This window comes from Squalius cephalus (genome assembly GCF_949319135.1).
Source record: "Squalius cephalus genome assembly, chromosome: 24".
In the NCBI taxonomy this organism is placed as follows: domain Eukaryota; kingdom Metazoa; phylum Chordata; class Actinopteri; order Cypriniformes; family Leuciscidae; genus Squalius; species Squalius cephalus.
Window position 1 is genome coordinate 3,715,005 of NC_137145.1, and position 18,206 is coordinate 3,733,210.

Consider the following 18,206-nt stretch of genomic DNA (forward strand, 5'->3'; position numbering starts at 1 on the left):
TGTTTACTAATGACTTCGACGTCACAGCGCTGTCGTCATCTCGCCTCTGGCCCGCCTATATCAGATAACCCGATGTGATTGGTGCAGCTCGGATAGAGGGGCATATTTAATGAGCATCATTACACGACACCAGAGTAAACTCGCTGAGCAAACTCAACTTGTGCTCTCGGGAGAACTCTGGATTACCAGGGTACCTTAAAGCTGCATTCCAGTAACTTTTTGGGTTAAAAAAGATACATAACCAGCCAGTGTTCAAAACTCTCTGCTTGCCGTAGTTCGATTCAAAACTGTAAGCCGTAATGTCTTTGTGTCATTACGTCACATCTGTCCACATGAAGAAGAGTCTCGGCTAGCCGGCTATGAGTGTGAGGATGCTGGAGGTGGAGATTTATAGCCTTTTCTCACAGCACTTGATATAATTAAACTTATCAATTTGATGGCGGATCCAGAAAGGTTCAAACGACAATCACCAGTGACAACTAGAGATTCACCCGTTGTAAAGACTTCGGACTTCGGAGAAAATAAGAGACTGCAACCGGCCCATGCGAAAACATGGATAAATATCGGAAGGGCATTAAATGTAGTCTCGCAATGCTGATGTTGTTAACATTAACAATTTGAGAACAAAGTATAATTTGCACGGTTTAACGTGATATGATAAGCGATCGTTAGATTTAATCAGCACAATTTACTGCAATGCTTTTTTCCCCTTTGTGGGTCAGAACAAAAGTGGATGTTACTTACTTGTTCAGACGACATTTTCCAGTGAAAATTCTTTTGTTGGTCATACTTCCAAAAAAGTAGAATCTGTGATTGCGAATGCGTATCCACACCGGCGGCGACTGACAGCCGCACATTCTCCTCAAAACACTGGATTCATCCACGCTGTGCCGTGCCGAGGCACAACCCACGTAAAGTTGATAATTCCATGAATAACTGCAATTGCAGATTTCGAACAGAGATGGCGACAAAGAGAAAAAACTGCGGACTGCAGCTTTAAATTAAGTTGATATTTTGCATGAACATTTCACATCTTTAGACACATTTTATTACAGCCAATTCAAAAGTTCATGTTTAACATCATGATATCAGAGCTGATTCAAATACACTTCCAGTGTGAAGACCCTTGTAAAGGTGAAGCTAGGTGCAGTCTGGAGTTACACACAAACACACACACACACACACACACACACACACACACACACACACACACACACACACACACCTCCTAAAGTCTCTAGAGTTGTCAGGACTCAATCCTGAACTGACTGCATGTCCAGCCAGGCTTTCAGGAGTGGGACGTTCCTGTCCATCCAGAGGATGTTCTGCTGGATTTTCTCCAGGGCCTGTTGGATGCTGCGGAGCCCAGAGCCCTGATCCTGCGCTAGAGAACTGAAGAAAGTCTGAACCTACAGGAACAACACAATCAACTGCTTCATGCTCTTGGATTTTCACCGCTTATGGTTATGCATGGCATTAATCTGACGCCCATGATTTGTAAGATCATATGACCATCTTTATATAAAACAAAACAGTTTTTTATATATCACTGATACGAGTAAATGAGTTTTCAATCGTGTTTATCAAAAGTAAAATGAATTTCTTTAAATACTTGTTGGCGAATAAAAACCAAGCAATAGACTATAATTAATACAATATTTCAATTTATATTTGAGCTGTCACTATTTAACCATCTCATTAACTTTTTTGGACTATAAGCTCATTTTGCATTCATACTTTAAAGGTGCACTGAGTGATTTTTAACGGCATCTAGTGGTGAGGTTGCGAATTGCACCCAACAAAGTTACAGTGGCCGACAGGAAGTGATGTCGTCGTCTGAGACAGCAGAGAGTAGCCAGTTCAGCAATGAGGTTTCTTTACAAAGATAAATTAAGAAATTAGGTTTATTTGATTATTCAGTAAAACGATATGTTATTGTTACTTTTTCATCATTGTGTCAGTGTTTTATTCGCTGACTTTAGTTCGCTTCTTTGCACGAAGAACAACATGGTGACGAAACGCATTTGTCCGTTTAGGGCCACTGTAGAAACGATGTAAGGCGACCCGCGGTGTGTGTAGATAGAAATGGCTCAATCTAAGGTAATAAAAACAAAACAGTTCATTATGTAAGGTCTTTATACACCACTGAAAACATAGTTATGTGTATGATATTGCATTTCTGTCAACAGATCCTCCTAAATATTACACAGTGCACCTTTAAGCAGGAAAATATATGTAAAAGTCACCAAAATGACAGATCAACAGTACCTCATCAAGCATTTCTCTGGTGGAATACTGATCGGTCACTCCAACCGCCATGCGAGATATTGCAGATGAACCCAGATCAAACCTGAAATCAGGATTTAGATTCAATACACCACTAATATTCACTATCTATCAAGCCATGCTGTGTCATAAGAATGTAAGATTTATTTGATCATATAATAAGGTCTTCAGGTATAGTGGAGCGGCTAAGTGATATAATCGTTCAGTTTATGATACAAGCGTGAAAATTGGCATGAGCAGTCTCCATGGGTCACTTGACAAGAAAATTGTCCGAGCCACTTGAAATTTCAAGATTTTTCATTTTTCAAGATGGCCGACACCTTAGTGGAGCAGTTAAGTGATATAGTGGTTTATTTGGTGATACAAACATGAAAATTGGCATGGGCAGTCTCTGATGGTCACTAGACAATAAGCCACCCACAGCTACTTGAAATTTCAAGATGGCGGCCATTTTTCAAGATGGCCACCACCTTAGTGGAGCAGTTAGGCTCATGGCAATTTTCATGCTTGTATCACCAACTAAATGATTTCTTAAGCCTAATTGCTCCACTAAGGTGGTGGCCATCTTGAAAAATGGCCGCCATCTTGAAATTTCAAGTAGCTGTGGGTGGCTTATTGTCAAGTGACCCACAGAGACTGCTCATGCCAATTTTCATGCTTGTATCACCAAATAAACCACTATATCACTTAACTGCTCCACTAAGGTGTCGGCCATCTTGAAAAATGGCCGCCATCTTGAAATTTAAAGTGGCTCGGACAATTTTCTTGTCAAGTGACCCATGGAGACTGCTCATGCCAATTTTCACGCTTGTATCATAAACTGAACGATTCTGCCAAACATAAGCACTTAGCCGCTCCACTAGTAGATATGAAAGCAATAATAATGTTTCAGACAGATATCTGCTACGCACTTTTTCACAAGGTTCCCCCAGTTGGTCTTCATGAACTCCCAGGCGAGTTTGAAACCTTTTGGGTTTTTACTGACAGTGACGACCAGTGACGGCAGGTCTTGAGTTTTCATTATCTCTCCCTCAATGCTTCTTTCCAAGAGCCTAGACAGAATGAGCAAGAAAAACACAGCATAGAGCAGGTTTACATATTACACCCTTTTTCAAACACCCTGTTTAGTTCCTGTCTCTATGAAGCTCCTCCTTCTGAAAAGCACACTATGCTCTGATTGGTCGGCTGGATCAGTGTGTTGTGATTGGTCGAGCGCTTCGAGTGTGTTTGGGAAATGTCCCGCCCCTTACCATAACCACCAGTTTAACACACTACTAACTAACTCAACCAGGCCCCGCCCCTTTATTCTGCGCATTAATTATTTAAATGAGGAATATTGAGACGTGTTCGTTCCCGGAAGAAACTCAAGACTACAATGGAGGCGTTTCAGGGAGTTCAGAAACAGTGACACTGATACACAGAATAACTTTGAAGAGCTTTATCATTCCACACTAAAGAAAGATGAACAAAAGCATAATAGGACTCCCTTAATGACACTCAGGATGGAAAAGGTAAGAAATGAATCATGCTTTTGCTTGACTTTTAAAGTGAAGATCTTTTCAGATAAATATGCCAAAAATGTTGACCTTTTGATCTTCATTAATGATTCATACTCCATGTCATGATTGGGTGAACTCTGAAAATGTCATGTGACACCTCAGCAGCTTCATGCATCCAGACTCACCACTGAAGCTTGTGAGTTAATGGAGTGTACGCGAGGGCGGCTTTAATCATCCACTTCTCCGATGGTGAGGTGGATCGCTTGTATTTCTCCAACAGGAAGTCCCAACCTTCATCTGTGCGCGCTCCTTCAGTGTAGACCACCAAACTGACGTCGGCAGGCAGCCTGAACCGAACAAACCATATAAATGGAGTTAAAATAGTATGCAGAATGTATAATGTGGCTGTTGTGTGACTCAAACAAACTCTTACCGCAGTTTGCCATCAGATTCTTTCCACTTCTGGAAGCGTTCAGTGGCGGTGTTGACGCAGGACGGGTAACGGCGGACACAGGCAAACAACAGCAGATAATTCCTGAGCATCCGCTCGGACACAGATCCGTCATCAGACCAGTGCTGACGGTCAATCAGTGTCTTGAATAACTTCACTAAATGACCCTGTTAAAACAGAAAACCACCAACAGTTAGTTGAAATATAGTACACTATGAAATACTATTTATTTTTACCAAATTTCTGTTTTCCATTTGAATTTTTAATAGTATAATTTAATTTAAAAAATCAAAAAGGATGTCTAATCAATTGAATTCATAAAACTTTAACAATTAAAAAATGTAATACAATTTTGTGATGTTGCCGTTTTATTTTTTTTGGATTCTGTTTTATTTAATATTTATTATACCATTAAACGGTGGTAATCAAATGAACGCATAAAACTTTTAACAATTGAATATTTTAAAATGTAATCAAATGAAAATTAAACAATTCCTTTCATTTTTTTGGCAAAGTGCTGCACAACATAAGTTTAAAATTTAAGTTAAAATATGAACGAAAAGTGATATTGTTTGACATTCCTTAAAAAAATAATGTTTTATTTATTATTACTTTGAGAAGTACATTCTACTGTACAATAGTAATATATTTCTGTCATAATTTCTTCAAGTTAAACAGAACTTTTAATTAATGATTAATTGTACTTCCAAACCAAAGATTTGAAATGTAATGTCTAAACTGAGACACCAGAAAGTATCTTAACATCCAAAACATTACAAGTGATCATTCTTTCAGCCACTACCTTCATCTTGTTCTCCAGTTCCTCCATGTTTCTCTTCTCCATGAGTTTGTAAAGCGGCACCAGCTCATTGAAGCCCTGCGTCACTGGCATGATCTCAGACTCTTTACTGAGGTACAAGCTCAGATTCAGAGCTTTATCCAGTGGGACTTTCTCTATGCTGAAGGAAAGACATATTCCAGCAAGAACATGAATCAACGAGGTCTGCAATGACTGACACAAATTTAAATGTCTTAATATAATTTTTCTTTAGAAAAAAAGTGTCGTTTGTGCTCAAATGCTGCAGGATCTCTCCATTAACGTCACATTTCTTCATCACGTATGAAGTCTCAATGTCTTCAAATTAGATTTTTAGTAGATGTATGAAGTCAGTTCTCCTCTAGTTCACACAAATAGTTTTTTATCTTCATAAAGATTTCTGTCAAATGTTTTGCTTGAAAAGTGTGTTTGTGCATCTTTCTATAGCATTACCGACACTTGATTTGATATATTTTAAAGTTGTCATGTGATGATAATTTAAAAGTTCATTGTTTTGTTTTTCGGGTGAAATAGAACAGGTTAACATGCTTTACTGTTCAAAACACATTATTTTTAACATACTGTACATTATTGCAGTAGTCAAGTCGAGTCAAGTCACCTTTATTTATATAGCGGATTATTATGCAGATTATTTTAAAGCAGCTTTACAGAGATAACGGGAAAATAATGCAACAAAGTTAGTTTCTGCTGTACAGCAGATCTAGAAGAAAATGGCGTTATAGTCCAGCTTAAGTAAGTTCAGAGATGGTTTAGGATGGAAACCAGGCTCAGTCGCTCAGTTCTCCTCTGGCTAACGAACGAACAGTGTATGATTATGATTCAGGCAGCATTACAGGTTAGAAGTCAGATTGGATTGGAACATTAAAAATATGTGACCCTGAATCACAAGGGGCAAAATTTTGAAATTGAGATTTACACTTCATCTGAGAGTTGAATAAATAAGCTCTCCATTGATGTATGGTTTGTTAGGATAGGACAATATTTGGCCAAGATACAACTATTGAACATCTGGAATCTGAGGGTGCAAAAAAATCAAAACATTGAGAAAATCGGCTTTAAAGTTCTCCATTTATGTTCACGATTGTGCAGCATTCACTCACAAAAATACATTGTTTATATATTTACGGTAGAAAATTTACAAAATATCTTCATTGAACTTGATCTTTACTTAATATTTGAATGATTTTTGGCATAAAAGAAAAATTGAAAATTTTGACCCATAAGCCGCGTTTCCACCGAAATTACCCGGAACAATTTGTCCCAGGAACTTTTTTCCCAGGAACTTTTTTTGCCCCAGACCGGTTGCTTTCTCCGTTTACACCGCGGTCTAAAGTACCGGGAAGGTAAACTGCGCGCAACTGCTAATCCCAGTCTGCGACAGACAATAATCAGTTTTGAGCGCCACATTTATAATAAGTATGGAGGAGATTCAAACTGTGCTGCAGTTATGTATTGGTTTACTAACGAGGTAATTAACAAAACAAAATAGACGAACACTGATACTAAAGCGTGTTCAGAAAGCTCGTATGCGTATAAAATTAAACAACGTATGTTATCAGTTATTGTGAGATGCCGGGACGAACGCGCAAAAATTTCCTCTTTTGCAAATATGCTTAAAAAAAGCCTGAACCCTACTAACCTCAAAGCGCTATTTCAATCCTGTTATAGTAAATTTGTACCATGGTTTGGACTGCCTTGCAATAGATGACAATGTGTAAACTTATAATGACTTAATAATAAAAGCTAATGACTTAATAATAAAAGCTGTGGCAGAAAAGAGACGAGCACTGATAAAGCGTGTTCAGTAAGCTCGTAATGCTAACGTTAGATATAAAATGTTAATCAGCTATTGCGGACATTGACCGTGAGATGGCTTGGACGAACGCGCAGAAAGTTTCCTCTTCCACAAATACCCTTAATAAAGCCTGAAACTCGTCGCCAGTCCACCAGTTTTTTTTATTAAATTCCATATTTGCAGACAGACAACTCTTACTGCATGATAGAGGTGTAACGGTACGTGTATTCGTACCGAACCGTTTCGGTACAGGGCTTTCGGTTCGGTGCACGTGTGTACCGAATGACTGAATGCAATATTTTGTGTGCGGAACATAGGTACATTTTCGTGTTTCCACACGAACATATTAAGTGGCGGAAGTCTCCGCGTTCAGCGCAAATCCCGCCCTGCAGCTGATTCTAATGTTTTTTCCTATTAGACATTCTCTGGTTTTACCCGTGTTTTACCCGTCGTCACTGTAACAATGAAATAGACTGCATGGCGAAAAAAAGCTTTTCCGCTTCGTGTGCGCCGCCGCACTCTCCGTTCCGTGGCGTGCGCGCGCGTGTGTGTGTGTGTGTGTGTCGGCCCGCTGCGCTCTCTGCTCAATGTTCGAGTCCGTGTTTGCGCTGCGCGTTCTGCTCTGTGGTTAACGGCCCAAACACTCCAATCATGTACCGATCACGCACTGGAAAAGCAAAGTCCGCTCAAATAAGGTGAAATTTCTCAGTAGTAACTTAGATTTCTGTTTGCTGAGCTGGTATAGTCATGCTGGCAACAATGGTAAAATGACCTGCTCTGATCACATGCTCTGGTAATAATAGCTTTGTACTATAGCTTTGGACTATATTTTATTTTGATAATTATTAAAAAAGTGGGAAAAAAAATCGTAAATTGATTGTTGATTGATTATTGAAAAATAATAATACATTAATATATTTGTTTAATATTATTTTAATATAGGGCTATTTTCTGTTCCTGCACTGTAATCATAGTTATTTATTTATATTTTTCATTATATTTTATTATGTGATATTGGTTTGAGACTGAGAGTATTTTATTTAGTGGAGAACTTTGCAGCAGTATTTTATTTCTTATTCTTTTTTTATTTTATATCTATTTTATTATATTTTATTAAAAAGTGTTTAAAAAAGTGTAAACAACTTGTTAAAAAAAGTTTATAGTAATAAACAACCTGCAGTTTAATGTTTGCATTTCTTTCCCTTACTGTACCGAAAATAAACCGAACCGTGACTTTAAAACCGAGGTACGTACCGAACCGTGATTTTTGTGTACCGTTACACCCCTACTGCATGAAGCCACGACACGAACCGCATAGATTTTTTAAAAAGGGAGGTTAAAAATAAATAAAATGCTGCGTGGAGTCATCCAACCAAAATGCGGCGTGAACACAACCAATCAGCTTGTGCAGCGCACAAGTCCCACCCCTGAAAGTTCCTGAACTTTGAAAAAGTACTACCTCATGAGCAGGGACTATCGGAGGGGGAAATATTTACCCGGAACTTCATTTAGACCCTGGTTCCTGCCGTGTAAACAAATCGAGCACCAGCCCAAAGTTCCTAGTTCCTGGGAAAAGTTCCTGCGGTGGAAACGCGGCTATACAATGTATTGTTGGCTATTGCCACAGATATACCTGTGCGACATGTGACTGGTTTTGTGGTCCAGGGTCACATATATATCCAGTTCCATTTAATCCAGTGTCGTATTACAGAAATTCACTGCATTGCAAATGCTGTTTGACGTTCCCTCACCTGACCAGCTGAAAGATGTCGTGGATGAGACTGGCCCTGTCGTTGCTGCTGAACACGGTGTGGTTCTGCTGGAGTTGATTGATCAAAGCGTCCCAGCCTCCCGACTCATAGTGAACAATATAATACCCACGCAGGTCCACATTGAATTTAATCCACTCCACCTTCTCTGACAGGTACAGCACATCTGGAGACACACAGTCAGATCTCAACATACGCTGAACAACATGCTGGGAACGTAAAAATGTTGGGATACTTTAATATTTGATGCCGTGACACACACCTTTTTCACTTTTCAGCAGGAATCGCTGCACTGCACTACTGTGACTGGTGATGTAAGTCAGAGGGACCTGCCACAGGAAGCTTGACGTACTATGAGACATCAGTTACGAACAACAAATAATATTATTGCTTATGTGCTATCGCTATTATGTCTTAAGTGAACATCAGGGTTCCCACACCTTGGTCAACTTCAAATTCAAGGACCTTTCAAGGACTTTCCAGGTCCAATACCCTCAAATTCAAGGACTTAATGTGGAGACACATTTGTTGTGTCCAACAACAAACGCTGAGGTTCCATCGTAGTAGTTTCGTGCACGCGGAAACGTCATGGCAACGGAAAACACAAAGTACCTCACACGGGAAGCACTTAACATAATGCGGAAATGCACGTAACTAACATAAATCAAGCAAGCTAGTGCGCATAGGCCACGAAATGTTGGTGAAATAACACATTAGCGGACCGGAGGGAATAATAAGGATTTCTTTTCAGAAAACTTCTTGCACAAAATAAATTCAAGCACTTTCCAGGGCCTTGAAATCTTTTTTCCAGATTCACAAACTTTCAAGGATTTCAAGGCCCCGTGGGAACCCTGGAACATAAACAGGGAACAAAGAAAACATGTGTAACAGTATATTGGAGTTCTTGCAGCTCTTAAAGTGACAGCAGCCTAATATTCCCACTGCTATCTCCATATAATAAAGTTAATCAAACAACAAAACAAGAAAATTCACTTGCTGTTCTTGACTGAATAACTTTTGTAATATATTTGTAATGTAGCCTATATTTTATTTATAATGTGCAGCGTTATTTTACATTTAATTCGTTTGTGTACTTGAATACCTGAAAATCTTAAAACGATATCTTTGTTCAGTTGTATTTATTTGTGTGATTGCTAATTTGTTTATTTGTCTTTTTTAATTACTGAGTGTTTACTTGTCCGTAATAATGCTTTGAATTTATATTAGTTAGGCTAGTTGTTTTTGCTATGGTATTTTTAAACCACAGGCAAGAGTTCCTTGTGTATTTTTGTTCATGGTACAATAAAATGTTTTGCAATAAGACTTAGAATAAATGCGAATGTGAAATGTGTTTTTTTTTACCTTACTGGAATCGAAATTAGGAATCAATAAGGATCAGAATCGATAAGCAGAATCAGAATCGTTAAAATTCAAATGATATCCAACCCTAATTACCAATGAGTTTATTTAATTATCTTCTTTTTTTACTTCTTATTTGATCAGAATGCCGTAACATACTATTTTTCAAGCATAATACTGTTTGAATAGTTTCACATGGTATCTTTGTTTAGTATGCATTATGCATACCCTGAAGTCTTTGAAGATTTTTCTCCTTTCAGATAGCGCTCCTGTTTGAGGATGACCTCTTGACCTTTGACCTCCACAGTGACTAAAGGAAACCCCTCCTGCAGTGTCCAGGTGTCCATGATGGCTCGAACATCAACACTGTCCTCCATGAACCATTTCTGCTGGAACAGGATTGATTTAATACATTAAAAGACTTATTTTATTGGTGGTTCATATGATATATTATGAAATGATATGACCTGATATATAATATAACATATTACATATCGTATAATGCCATTTCAGCTAGAACAGGATTGTTTTACTACATTAACTGAATCATTTATCTGTTTTGTGGTTCATATCATGTCATACATCTCATATATCATGTCATAAAAAATATAAATCAGATAATATCATCATATAACATATCATGTCATATATATAATATCATGTATCATATCACGTCATATATCATTTAATATATTATAAAATATATCAGGTCATGTCATAAGTAAAATATTTAATGTCATTATATAATTTAATGTCATATATTATATATTATCATGTCTTATAAAATATGACGTCATATATTCTACATTATAAAATATATCATGTAATATATAATACATTATAAAATATATCATGTCATATATCATATCACATAATATATCATCATATAATATTTTTTATCATATCATATCACATAATATATCGTCATATAATATATTTTATCATATCATATCCCATCATATCATATCATATAGATGCTGTCAATGTTGCAATGAACCCAGAACATTCCTTTAAAAATGAATTAAAAAAATGATAAATGATTGCTACATATTATATTATTTAATGCAGCACTCACAGAAGCTGGAGATTCAGCCCTAACTTTGGAACAGAATCCATCGAGTTTTAGTCTCCCCGAGTCCAGTCCATCAGAAGTGCAGATCTGAAAAGGATGAAATGCGTTTGGACTCGAGAGCATTGGTTTGAGTGCTGGAGAACATACACGGGAACCAACAGAGGTCACTCACATTGGTAAGGCTTTCCCAGAGGTGAGCATTGACGGTGTTCTGGTAGCTGTGTTTTTTCAGGTAGTCTATAATACCGTACTTGAAAGCCTCTGGGGTCAGGAAATCCCTCAGCATGTTCAAGATACACGCTCCCTTGAGAGATGATGAACAACCAGTAGACATATTACAAATAATTATTCACATAAAGGCTTTTAGAGATTAAGTAAGTGTCAGAATCAGCTTTTATTTTGACACAGATGGAACTTTTATTTTGACAGTGCTGAGAATACCAGCACCTGATGTGAACATAAAAGCATAACAGAATCAAGAAGTTGCTAAAGCTTAAATCTGTTTTTTACAGATTTATTTTTTAAGCTCAATAAAAAAAAAAAAAATCATATTGATTCATATTATAAAAAAAGTCGCAAAAATGTTAAATAAATCTAATTTTCATTGCAGCAATGTTTATGCATGTTATTAAAATTAAAGGTTTACTAACTTTTTTGTAAAAATGCAGTTTTGTTTTTTAACTTCAATAGGACCAAAAGATGCATAGTGTACCTTTAAATAGTGTAATATCATATCGGCTTTATAATCGGCCACCCTGCTCTCTAAAATATTAGTATCAGCATCAAAATATATAAAGTGCTTGTGTACCTTTCGGTAGGAAACGTCATCAAACATCTCGCTGATTTCCGCAGGATTCTCCACTGGGGTGGAAATGGGGTGTGAGGAGATTAAAGAGTCCACTGACATGGCGGTGAAGCACTTCTCCAGGAAATAATCATCCTAAAATAGAGACACTGAATAATATCAGCTCTGTTATAGTTATATATCAGTCAGACTCTGTTAAAATGACCATATCACAATCTCAACTAGGGCTGGGCAGTGTGATGATATTCAATGAAGGCTGAAAGTGATGTGCGGAGGGGACATTTGTTTTTAATGTGCCTACAAGTTCGATTAAACCATTAAAATATGAGGAAAATATTTGATTTTGTTTATATATATATATATATATATATATATATATATATATATATATATATATATATATATATATATATAAACAAAATCAAATATTTTCCTCAATATATATATATATATATATTAAAAATGAAATTAAATTATTTATTAAATTAGGTAAAAACTTGGTTAAGGTATTTATCTTACAAAATTATTTATTTATATATATATAAAAAGGCAAACTACAGCTACAGGTTTTATTTTACTATTAAAAAAAAAAAAGCATAGAAAAAAACCCTCACTTTGACACTTTGGTTCTCTCTTGTTTTTCGCATGTGTTCATAATTTCTTTGTATGACAGTCTGGCCAAAAGTGAAGTCCGCACAATTTGGCAATCGACTTCCAAGCACAACTGTAATATGTAATATGCTAACAAAATCTTTTAACATATTTTTCATAAAATTGTATATGCTTACAAATATTTAATATGTTTAGAAAATCTTTAACATATTTTTTCATGATATTTTAATAAAGGGTGCAGATGTCAATTTCCTAGGCCGGACATCATTGTTGGCGAAGATATAAAGTGTCTATTATGCTATATCGTTTTTATTGCCGTATGTACGTATGTACATAGCACAGCAATAGTACAAGTTATTGACACTTTAAAGTGATGAAACATGCATCAAAAGAGCAGGATGTGCAGTGCTTGATGTTAAAAAGAGTAAAGCGCAATAAGCCATGAAAAAGGGTAAGTGTGTTACTCGCACGCGCAGAAAGCCGCCTCTCTCACTGAATCCTGAATTCAGTTCTCTTTCACAGCTTTTTGCACTTGAATGGTCAAATACACACAGAATCATGTTAAAATGCCCAGCGTGTGAAGTATTCACATAACCACAGCTTATGACTTAACCTCAACTATTAGATAGTTGTATTAAATGTAAAGATGCGTGGTCTCACCACTTGTAGCTCAGGGTGGGTGATGTTGACAGACACATACTCCATGAACTTGGCAAAGCCCTCGTTTAACCACAGGTCATTCCACCACTGCATTGTAACCAGGTTTCCAAACCACTGGATAACAAATGTGAATGATTAGCCATCAATTACATCATTCTGTAGTCAAATATTTGTGTATAATGAAGCTAAACTGCCAGGCAACTGATATCCTATATATCTCTGCTAGTTTCATGTCTCCAATATCTGGTAACACTTTACAATAAGGTTTTATTTGTTATTAATAACAGTGAACAATACTTCTACAACATTTATTAATCTTAGTTAATGTTAATCTCAACATTTACTAATACATTTTTAAAATCAAAAGTTGCATCTGTTAACATTAGTTAATGTACTGTGAACATGAACATTTTTATTAACTAACATTAACAAAGATAAATGCTGTACGAATATATTGCTCATTGTTAGATAATACATTAATGTTAACAAACGAGAGTTTATTGTGAAGTGTTCCCACATCTCTCTTTCTTCTCACATACTAATAATCTCCATTTATGTATTTATTTGTTAAGTAGTCGTGCAATAAGCAGGATAATGTACAGTTATATATGCATCAACTAAATATATTTTGTGAAAGAGGCCGACTAGCTGTACGTGATCTCGTACTAAGATTAAATTAGTAACAGAAATATCCACCTGATGGGCTAGTTCATGGGCGATGACTTTGGTGATGCCCAGTTTGTCAGAGGAAGAGGATTTCTCAGGGTCAAAAAGCAAACCGGACTCTCTGTACGTCGACAGACCCCAATTCTCCATAGCACCGGATTGGAAATCTGGGATCGCAGCAAGATCTGCAAGTAAAAGATAAATATAGCCAAGTCCTAAAAAGCCTATAAATATACTGATTACAGCTTTGCATTGTTTCATGCCAGATTGCATACTAAAGTATGCATGCTATTTTCAACAGCAGTAAAGATGGTGACAGCTGAACTTTCACACTCACCGTGTTTGGGAAGTGGATACGGGATGTCAAAATAATCATCATAAAAGTCTAGCAGCGTGACGGCGGTGTTCAGAGCATATTCCGCCTGGCTGATCTTCTCAGGAACCGTATACACGGATATCTACACCAGGATTCAGGTTATGAGGAGTGAAACCAGAGTTTCATTCAGGTCTGGGTGTATTGTAAAGTGCATTTATAATGCTTTATTGACTTGCCTCAACTCCATGCTGACTCTTTTTACTGATGGAGTGGAAATCACAGATGATGAAGGCCACCAGGTAGGTGCTCATCTTCACCGTCGTGTCGAAATAATCCTCCAGTAGCCCGTCAGCCAGCTCTACAGTTCTCAGCTATTGGATGAAATAATCTTTCACTAATTTACTTTACATAAAACATGAGTTCAATGTCAATAAATGATATTGCAGATTGTGCAATTTATAAATTGACATCCAAAGTTGTGAATTTAGCTTGTGTGCAAAACTGGAATATCGCATAACATTATCATTTCCATCTCATGTGTTCAAGAGAACAAAATCGTCACTTCCTGGGAAATTGGTGTCTGGTAAAAATGGAAGTTGCTGCAAAATCGGGGAAGAAACTGTGGCTCTTTTATCCTCCATCATGTGAGCCGCTTCTCGGAGGGAATTAAAGCAAATCATTCTGATGACAGACTTTGGCTCAGGCATTTCATAATGTCAAACATACGATGTAATTGGTCTGCTGGCTAGTCCAGTTATCCAATCACATCCACTGCTGAGGCAGTCACGTGAGTTTTTGGTTGCGCATCGAAAAATGTTTTTCCATCGTAGTTTATGCATGTCTTCTTATCGAATAAAAAAATGATCCACCTCAATTAAGCGTATACATTTTTCATGCAAATTTTTAGAAATTATGTGCATCTTGGTGTTTACATCCAGTGTTTTTTTATGCGATATCCCATAATTTGCATAAAAATAGGTGGATGGGAACATATCTATTGACCGTTATGATGGTTAATGATTTTGATGATTCATTTTTGATTTGCCGGAAAATACTGGCTAACCTATGATATTTTTCTTGATATTTTGTGACTTTATCTTATTTAGAATTATGAAAAGCTGATGTGTTGTGGAATGTGTGTACAAAATTGTGTATTACAATTATGATGTTGATCATGGTTTATGGTTCATGGTTAACGGCAGCAGCACAGAAACCCATTTGTATTTTTTATTTTTGAAGTACTATATTTTGTGTCAATTTCTCAACAACCCACTAAGGGTGTTTACATTTACATTAATGCATTTGGCAGATGCTTTAATTAGAAGAAATTTACACTGCATTGATGTACAGGGTGGGCCATTTATATGGATACACCGTAATAACATGGGAATGGTTGGTGATATTAAAGTCCTGTTTGTGGACTTCTAAATGGCCACCATGGTCACCACCCATCTTGAGGAGTTTGCCCCCTCACATATACTAATGTGCCACAAACAGGACTTTAATATCACCAACCATTCCCATGTTATTACGGTGTATCCATATAAATGGCCCACCCTGTACAATGCCGTACATTTCTATCAGTTCATGGATGTTAATTTCACTGGGAATCAAATCCATGATCTTGAGGTTAGGAGCGCCAGGTGTAACGGACGTAGACTCGGAGCAGGTCGAGTAAGACCAGTTACGTGTGGTGCCGTGACCCGGATGGGAGTGAGGTTTAGGGGGTTGAGTGTAAGGGACGTAGGCCAGTAAGAGCTGTGCGTGTATAACTTGTAAACCTCACTCCCCTGATCTCAAGAGGCGCTAGCAGCAGCGGTTTTAGCATCCTTGTAAGTGCACGCACCAGAGACACCGGTACGAATCCCAGTCAAGCAGGACTGGTTACATTTGGTGCCATGACCCGGATGGGAGTGAGGTTTGGGGGGGTGAGTGTAATGTCTTTAGCATTCTTGAGAAGCTAGTGTTATACTTTCTGTTAGGGTCCGCGTGACGTAAAAAATCGTCATTGGAGGCTGTACACGGAGGCTCTTTGCGGACATCCGCGTGCCTCCCATTTCTTGTGACCATGCGTACATGTCACTAGGCTGCAAAAGCACCAACTGCTCCGATCTATCCGCCGAGCGGACTCCAGCATACACTTTTAGTAGTATAAATACAAGTAGTCCGTGTCTGTGCTGTCCACAGCTGTCCGTGTACGCGTCCAAACTGGAGTATAACCAAGGCTTCAGCGTGCCCGCCTCCCAAGCCAGATAGCCCGGTTCAAATTCCGCTCGGAAATAAATTAGGTGTCATTGACCTGGATGGGAGTGATGTTTAGGGGGGTGAGTGTAAGGGACGTAGGCCAGTAAGAGCTGTTTGTGTAAACCTCACTCCCCTGGCCTCAAGAGGTGCGCTAGCACTGGCGGTTTAAATCCCGTTCGGAGCGGGTCGATTAGGACCAGATACACAGGCTAGATAGTTAAATAGTTTTAAAAATCTCATATGTTCTCATTTTTATTTATTTTTAGTGAGTGAGAACTATTATACCCATTTTTTGTGGTTTTTCATCGTGATTTTGGTGGATTAAATTGAATCCAATGTGACCAGCTCCATAAAGATCATACACAGATTTAATACAAGGTTTAGTTATGTGTACCTTAGGCATGTTGGATATGGAAATGTGCCTCGATTCTCGGCGCACGCGGATGGTGAAGTTGGCTTTGAACGCAGGTTCATCAAAACAAGGGAAGGCGGCTCGAGCATGTGTCGCCTCAAACTGAGTTGACGCCATCATCCTGTAGGGAAAAAAATATAATTTTGAGGGGTGTTTATTCTTCAAACTACCAATTAATCACAAAAGCACTAATGTCGTGGTTCCCATACCTGACCTCTCCACTATTCGTGGTGTATCTGCCTTTATAAAAGCCATGAAAACTGTCTGATAAGTTGGCGTAGAACTCCAAATGCACCAAATGGTTTCCTTTCTCAAACGTGAAGCCATCAGCGAAGAGTGCAATCTGTTCATTGGCTTCAAACTCACTGATTTGAAGATCCCGATGATGTCTGGACTCTAAAAGCTGTGCTTTAGAGATCTGAAGGTTCTTGCTGTGGAGGATGATGGCTCTGGTGTCCTGCTCTACCTCCACGAGGATCTGGACAACACCAGTGAAAGTCAGCGAGGTCAGGTTGGGGTGTATCAGGAGCTCATAGTGCTGGGGTTTCACTGTTTCTGGCAACCTCATCTTGTCCCAGGGAAAAGGCAACACATTTGTGTCCGTGTTGACAGTCATTCCATGGTTGCCAGTTAAAAGAACACAGGATAAAATGGCAAATATAAGGCAGTTTAAGCCGCAAGACTGGGAGAAGTGCATGATGAAAAACAGAAGTTTAAGATCAGCTTTCTTTTGGATACATGCGCTTGTCAATTTGGTTATCAATAACACACATGAGCACTGCTTACGAACTTTAGACGTCACAAAGAAATAAAAACACAAATGATACAATGTATCTAATTTACATTCGAATTCAGCGGACAAAAACGTTTCGAACGAACCTGCGCGCGAAATCCCATAGGTAACTGAAAGTGAAACTACGCAGCTGTCAATCACAATATCTGATTTCCTGACGTGAAAACGTCTCCTTTTAGCGCTCAGATTCTAGTATCACATGCTGGAGCTTCTAACACACCACATTACGTTTTATATAACTAAAAATAAACCTTATCTATGTGCTTGTTGCGACGACACGTTGAACGCAGCAGTGAAGGCTCTCATGAATATTAATTACGTAAAGGACTGGCTGTTGAATAATAATAAATGTGAGTCGACGCTTCAGGACGTACACCAGGTTACGTCCTCATGACTACTTAATTATTCATGATATAAGCCTTCTTCAGCTGAAGTTGGGAAGAAATAGCGGCCTCTGTAGCAGTGGGTCAAAAACACACCATCAAGCCAAAACATTATACGAATATATATTATATAAAATTATAGAATATATAATTATATTCCAATTAAAAATGATTGAGCAGAGTGTATTTTGCATGTTGGGACTGCTTATCAAAATAGAATGACAAATACATTATGATTTGATGAAC

At 37.9% G+C, this 18,206-nt stretch overlaps 1 protein-coding gene across 3 annotated transcripts in view; it reads right to left on the reverse strand.

Moving 5' to 3' along the window:
• erap1a (endoplasmic reticulum aminopeptidase 1a) overlaps positions 1 to 17,934 on the reverse strand; it is a 28,317-nt gene extending 10,383 nt beyond the window's left edge. The window contains exons 1-19 of one of the 3 annotated variants that reach the window (XR_013820035.1): positions 16,994 to 17,611; positions 16,767 to 16,905; positions 14,365 to 14,499; positions 14,150 to 14,270; positions 13,843 to 13,997; positions 13,147 to 13,260; positions 11,878 to 12,009; positions 11,242 to 11,373; positions 11,073 to 11,156; positions 10,226 to 10,386; positions 8,901 to 8,989; positions 8,621 to 8,804; positions 5,039 to 5,195; positions 4,219 to 4,403; positions 3,971 to 4,132; positions 3,198 to 3,338; positions 2,269 to 2,350; positions 1,184 to 1,409; positions 1,135 to 1,151 (exon numbers count right to left, since the gene is read on the reverse strand). Coding sequence is in view for 1 of the 3 variants with exons in the window: in XM_079861519.1 (XP_079717645.1) it covers positions 1,254 to 1,409; positions 2,269 to 2,350; positions 3,198 to 3,338; positions 3,971 to 4,132; positions 4,219 to 4,403; positions 5,039 to 5,195; positions 8,621 to 8,804; positions 8,901 to 8,989; positions 10,226 to 10,386; positions 11,073 to 11,156; positions 11,242 to 11,373; positions 11,878 to 12,009; positions 13,147 to 13,260; positions 13,843 to 13,997; positions 14,150 to 14,270; positions 14,365 to 14,499; positions 16,767 to 16,905; positions 16,994 to 17,481 (2,817 nt within the window). In the remaining 2 variants the exon portion in view is untranslated. Of the gene's footprint in view, positions 1 to 194; positions 1,410 to 2,268; positions 2,351 to 3,197; positions 3,339 to 3,970; positions 4,133 to 4,218; positions 4,404 to 5,038; positions 5,196 to 8,620; positions 8,805 to 8,900; positions 8,990 to 10,225; positions 10,387 to 11,072; positions 11,157 to 11,241; positions 11,374 to 11,877; positions 12,010 to 13,146; positions 13,261 to 13,842; positions 13,998 to 14,149; positions 14,271 to 14,364; positions 14,500 to 16,766; positions 16,906 to 16,993 lie in introns of those variants that run through there. The other 2 variants (XR_013820034.1, XM_079861519.1) reach the window with 2 other exon arrangements.
• Positions 17,935 to 18,206: the final 272 nt, after the last annotated feature.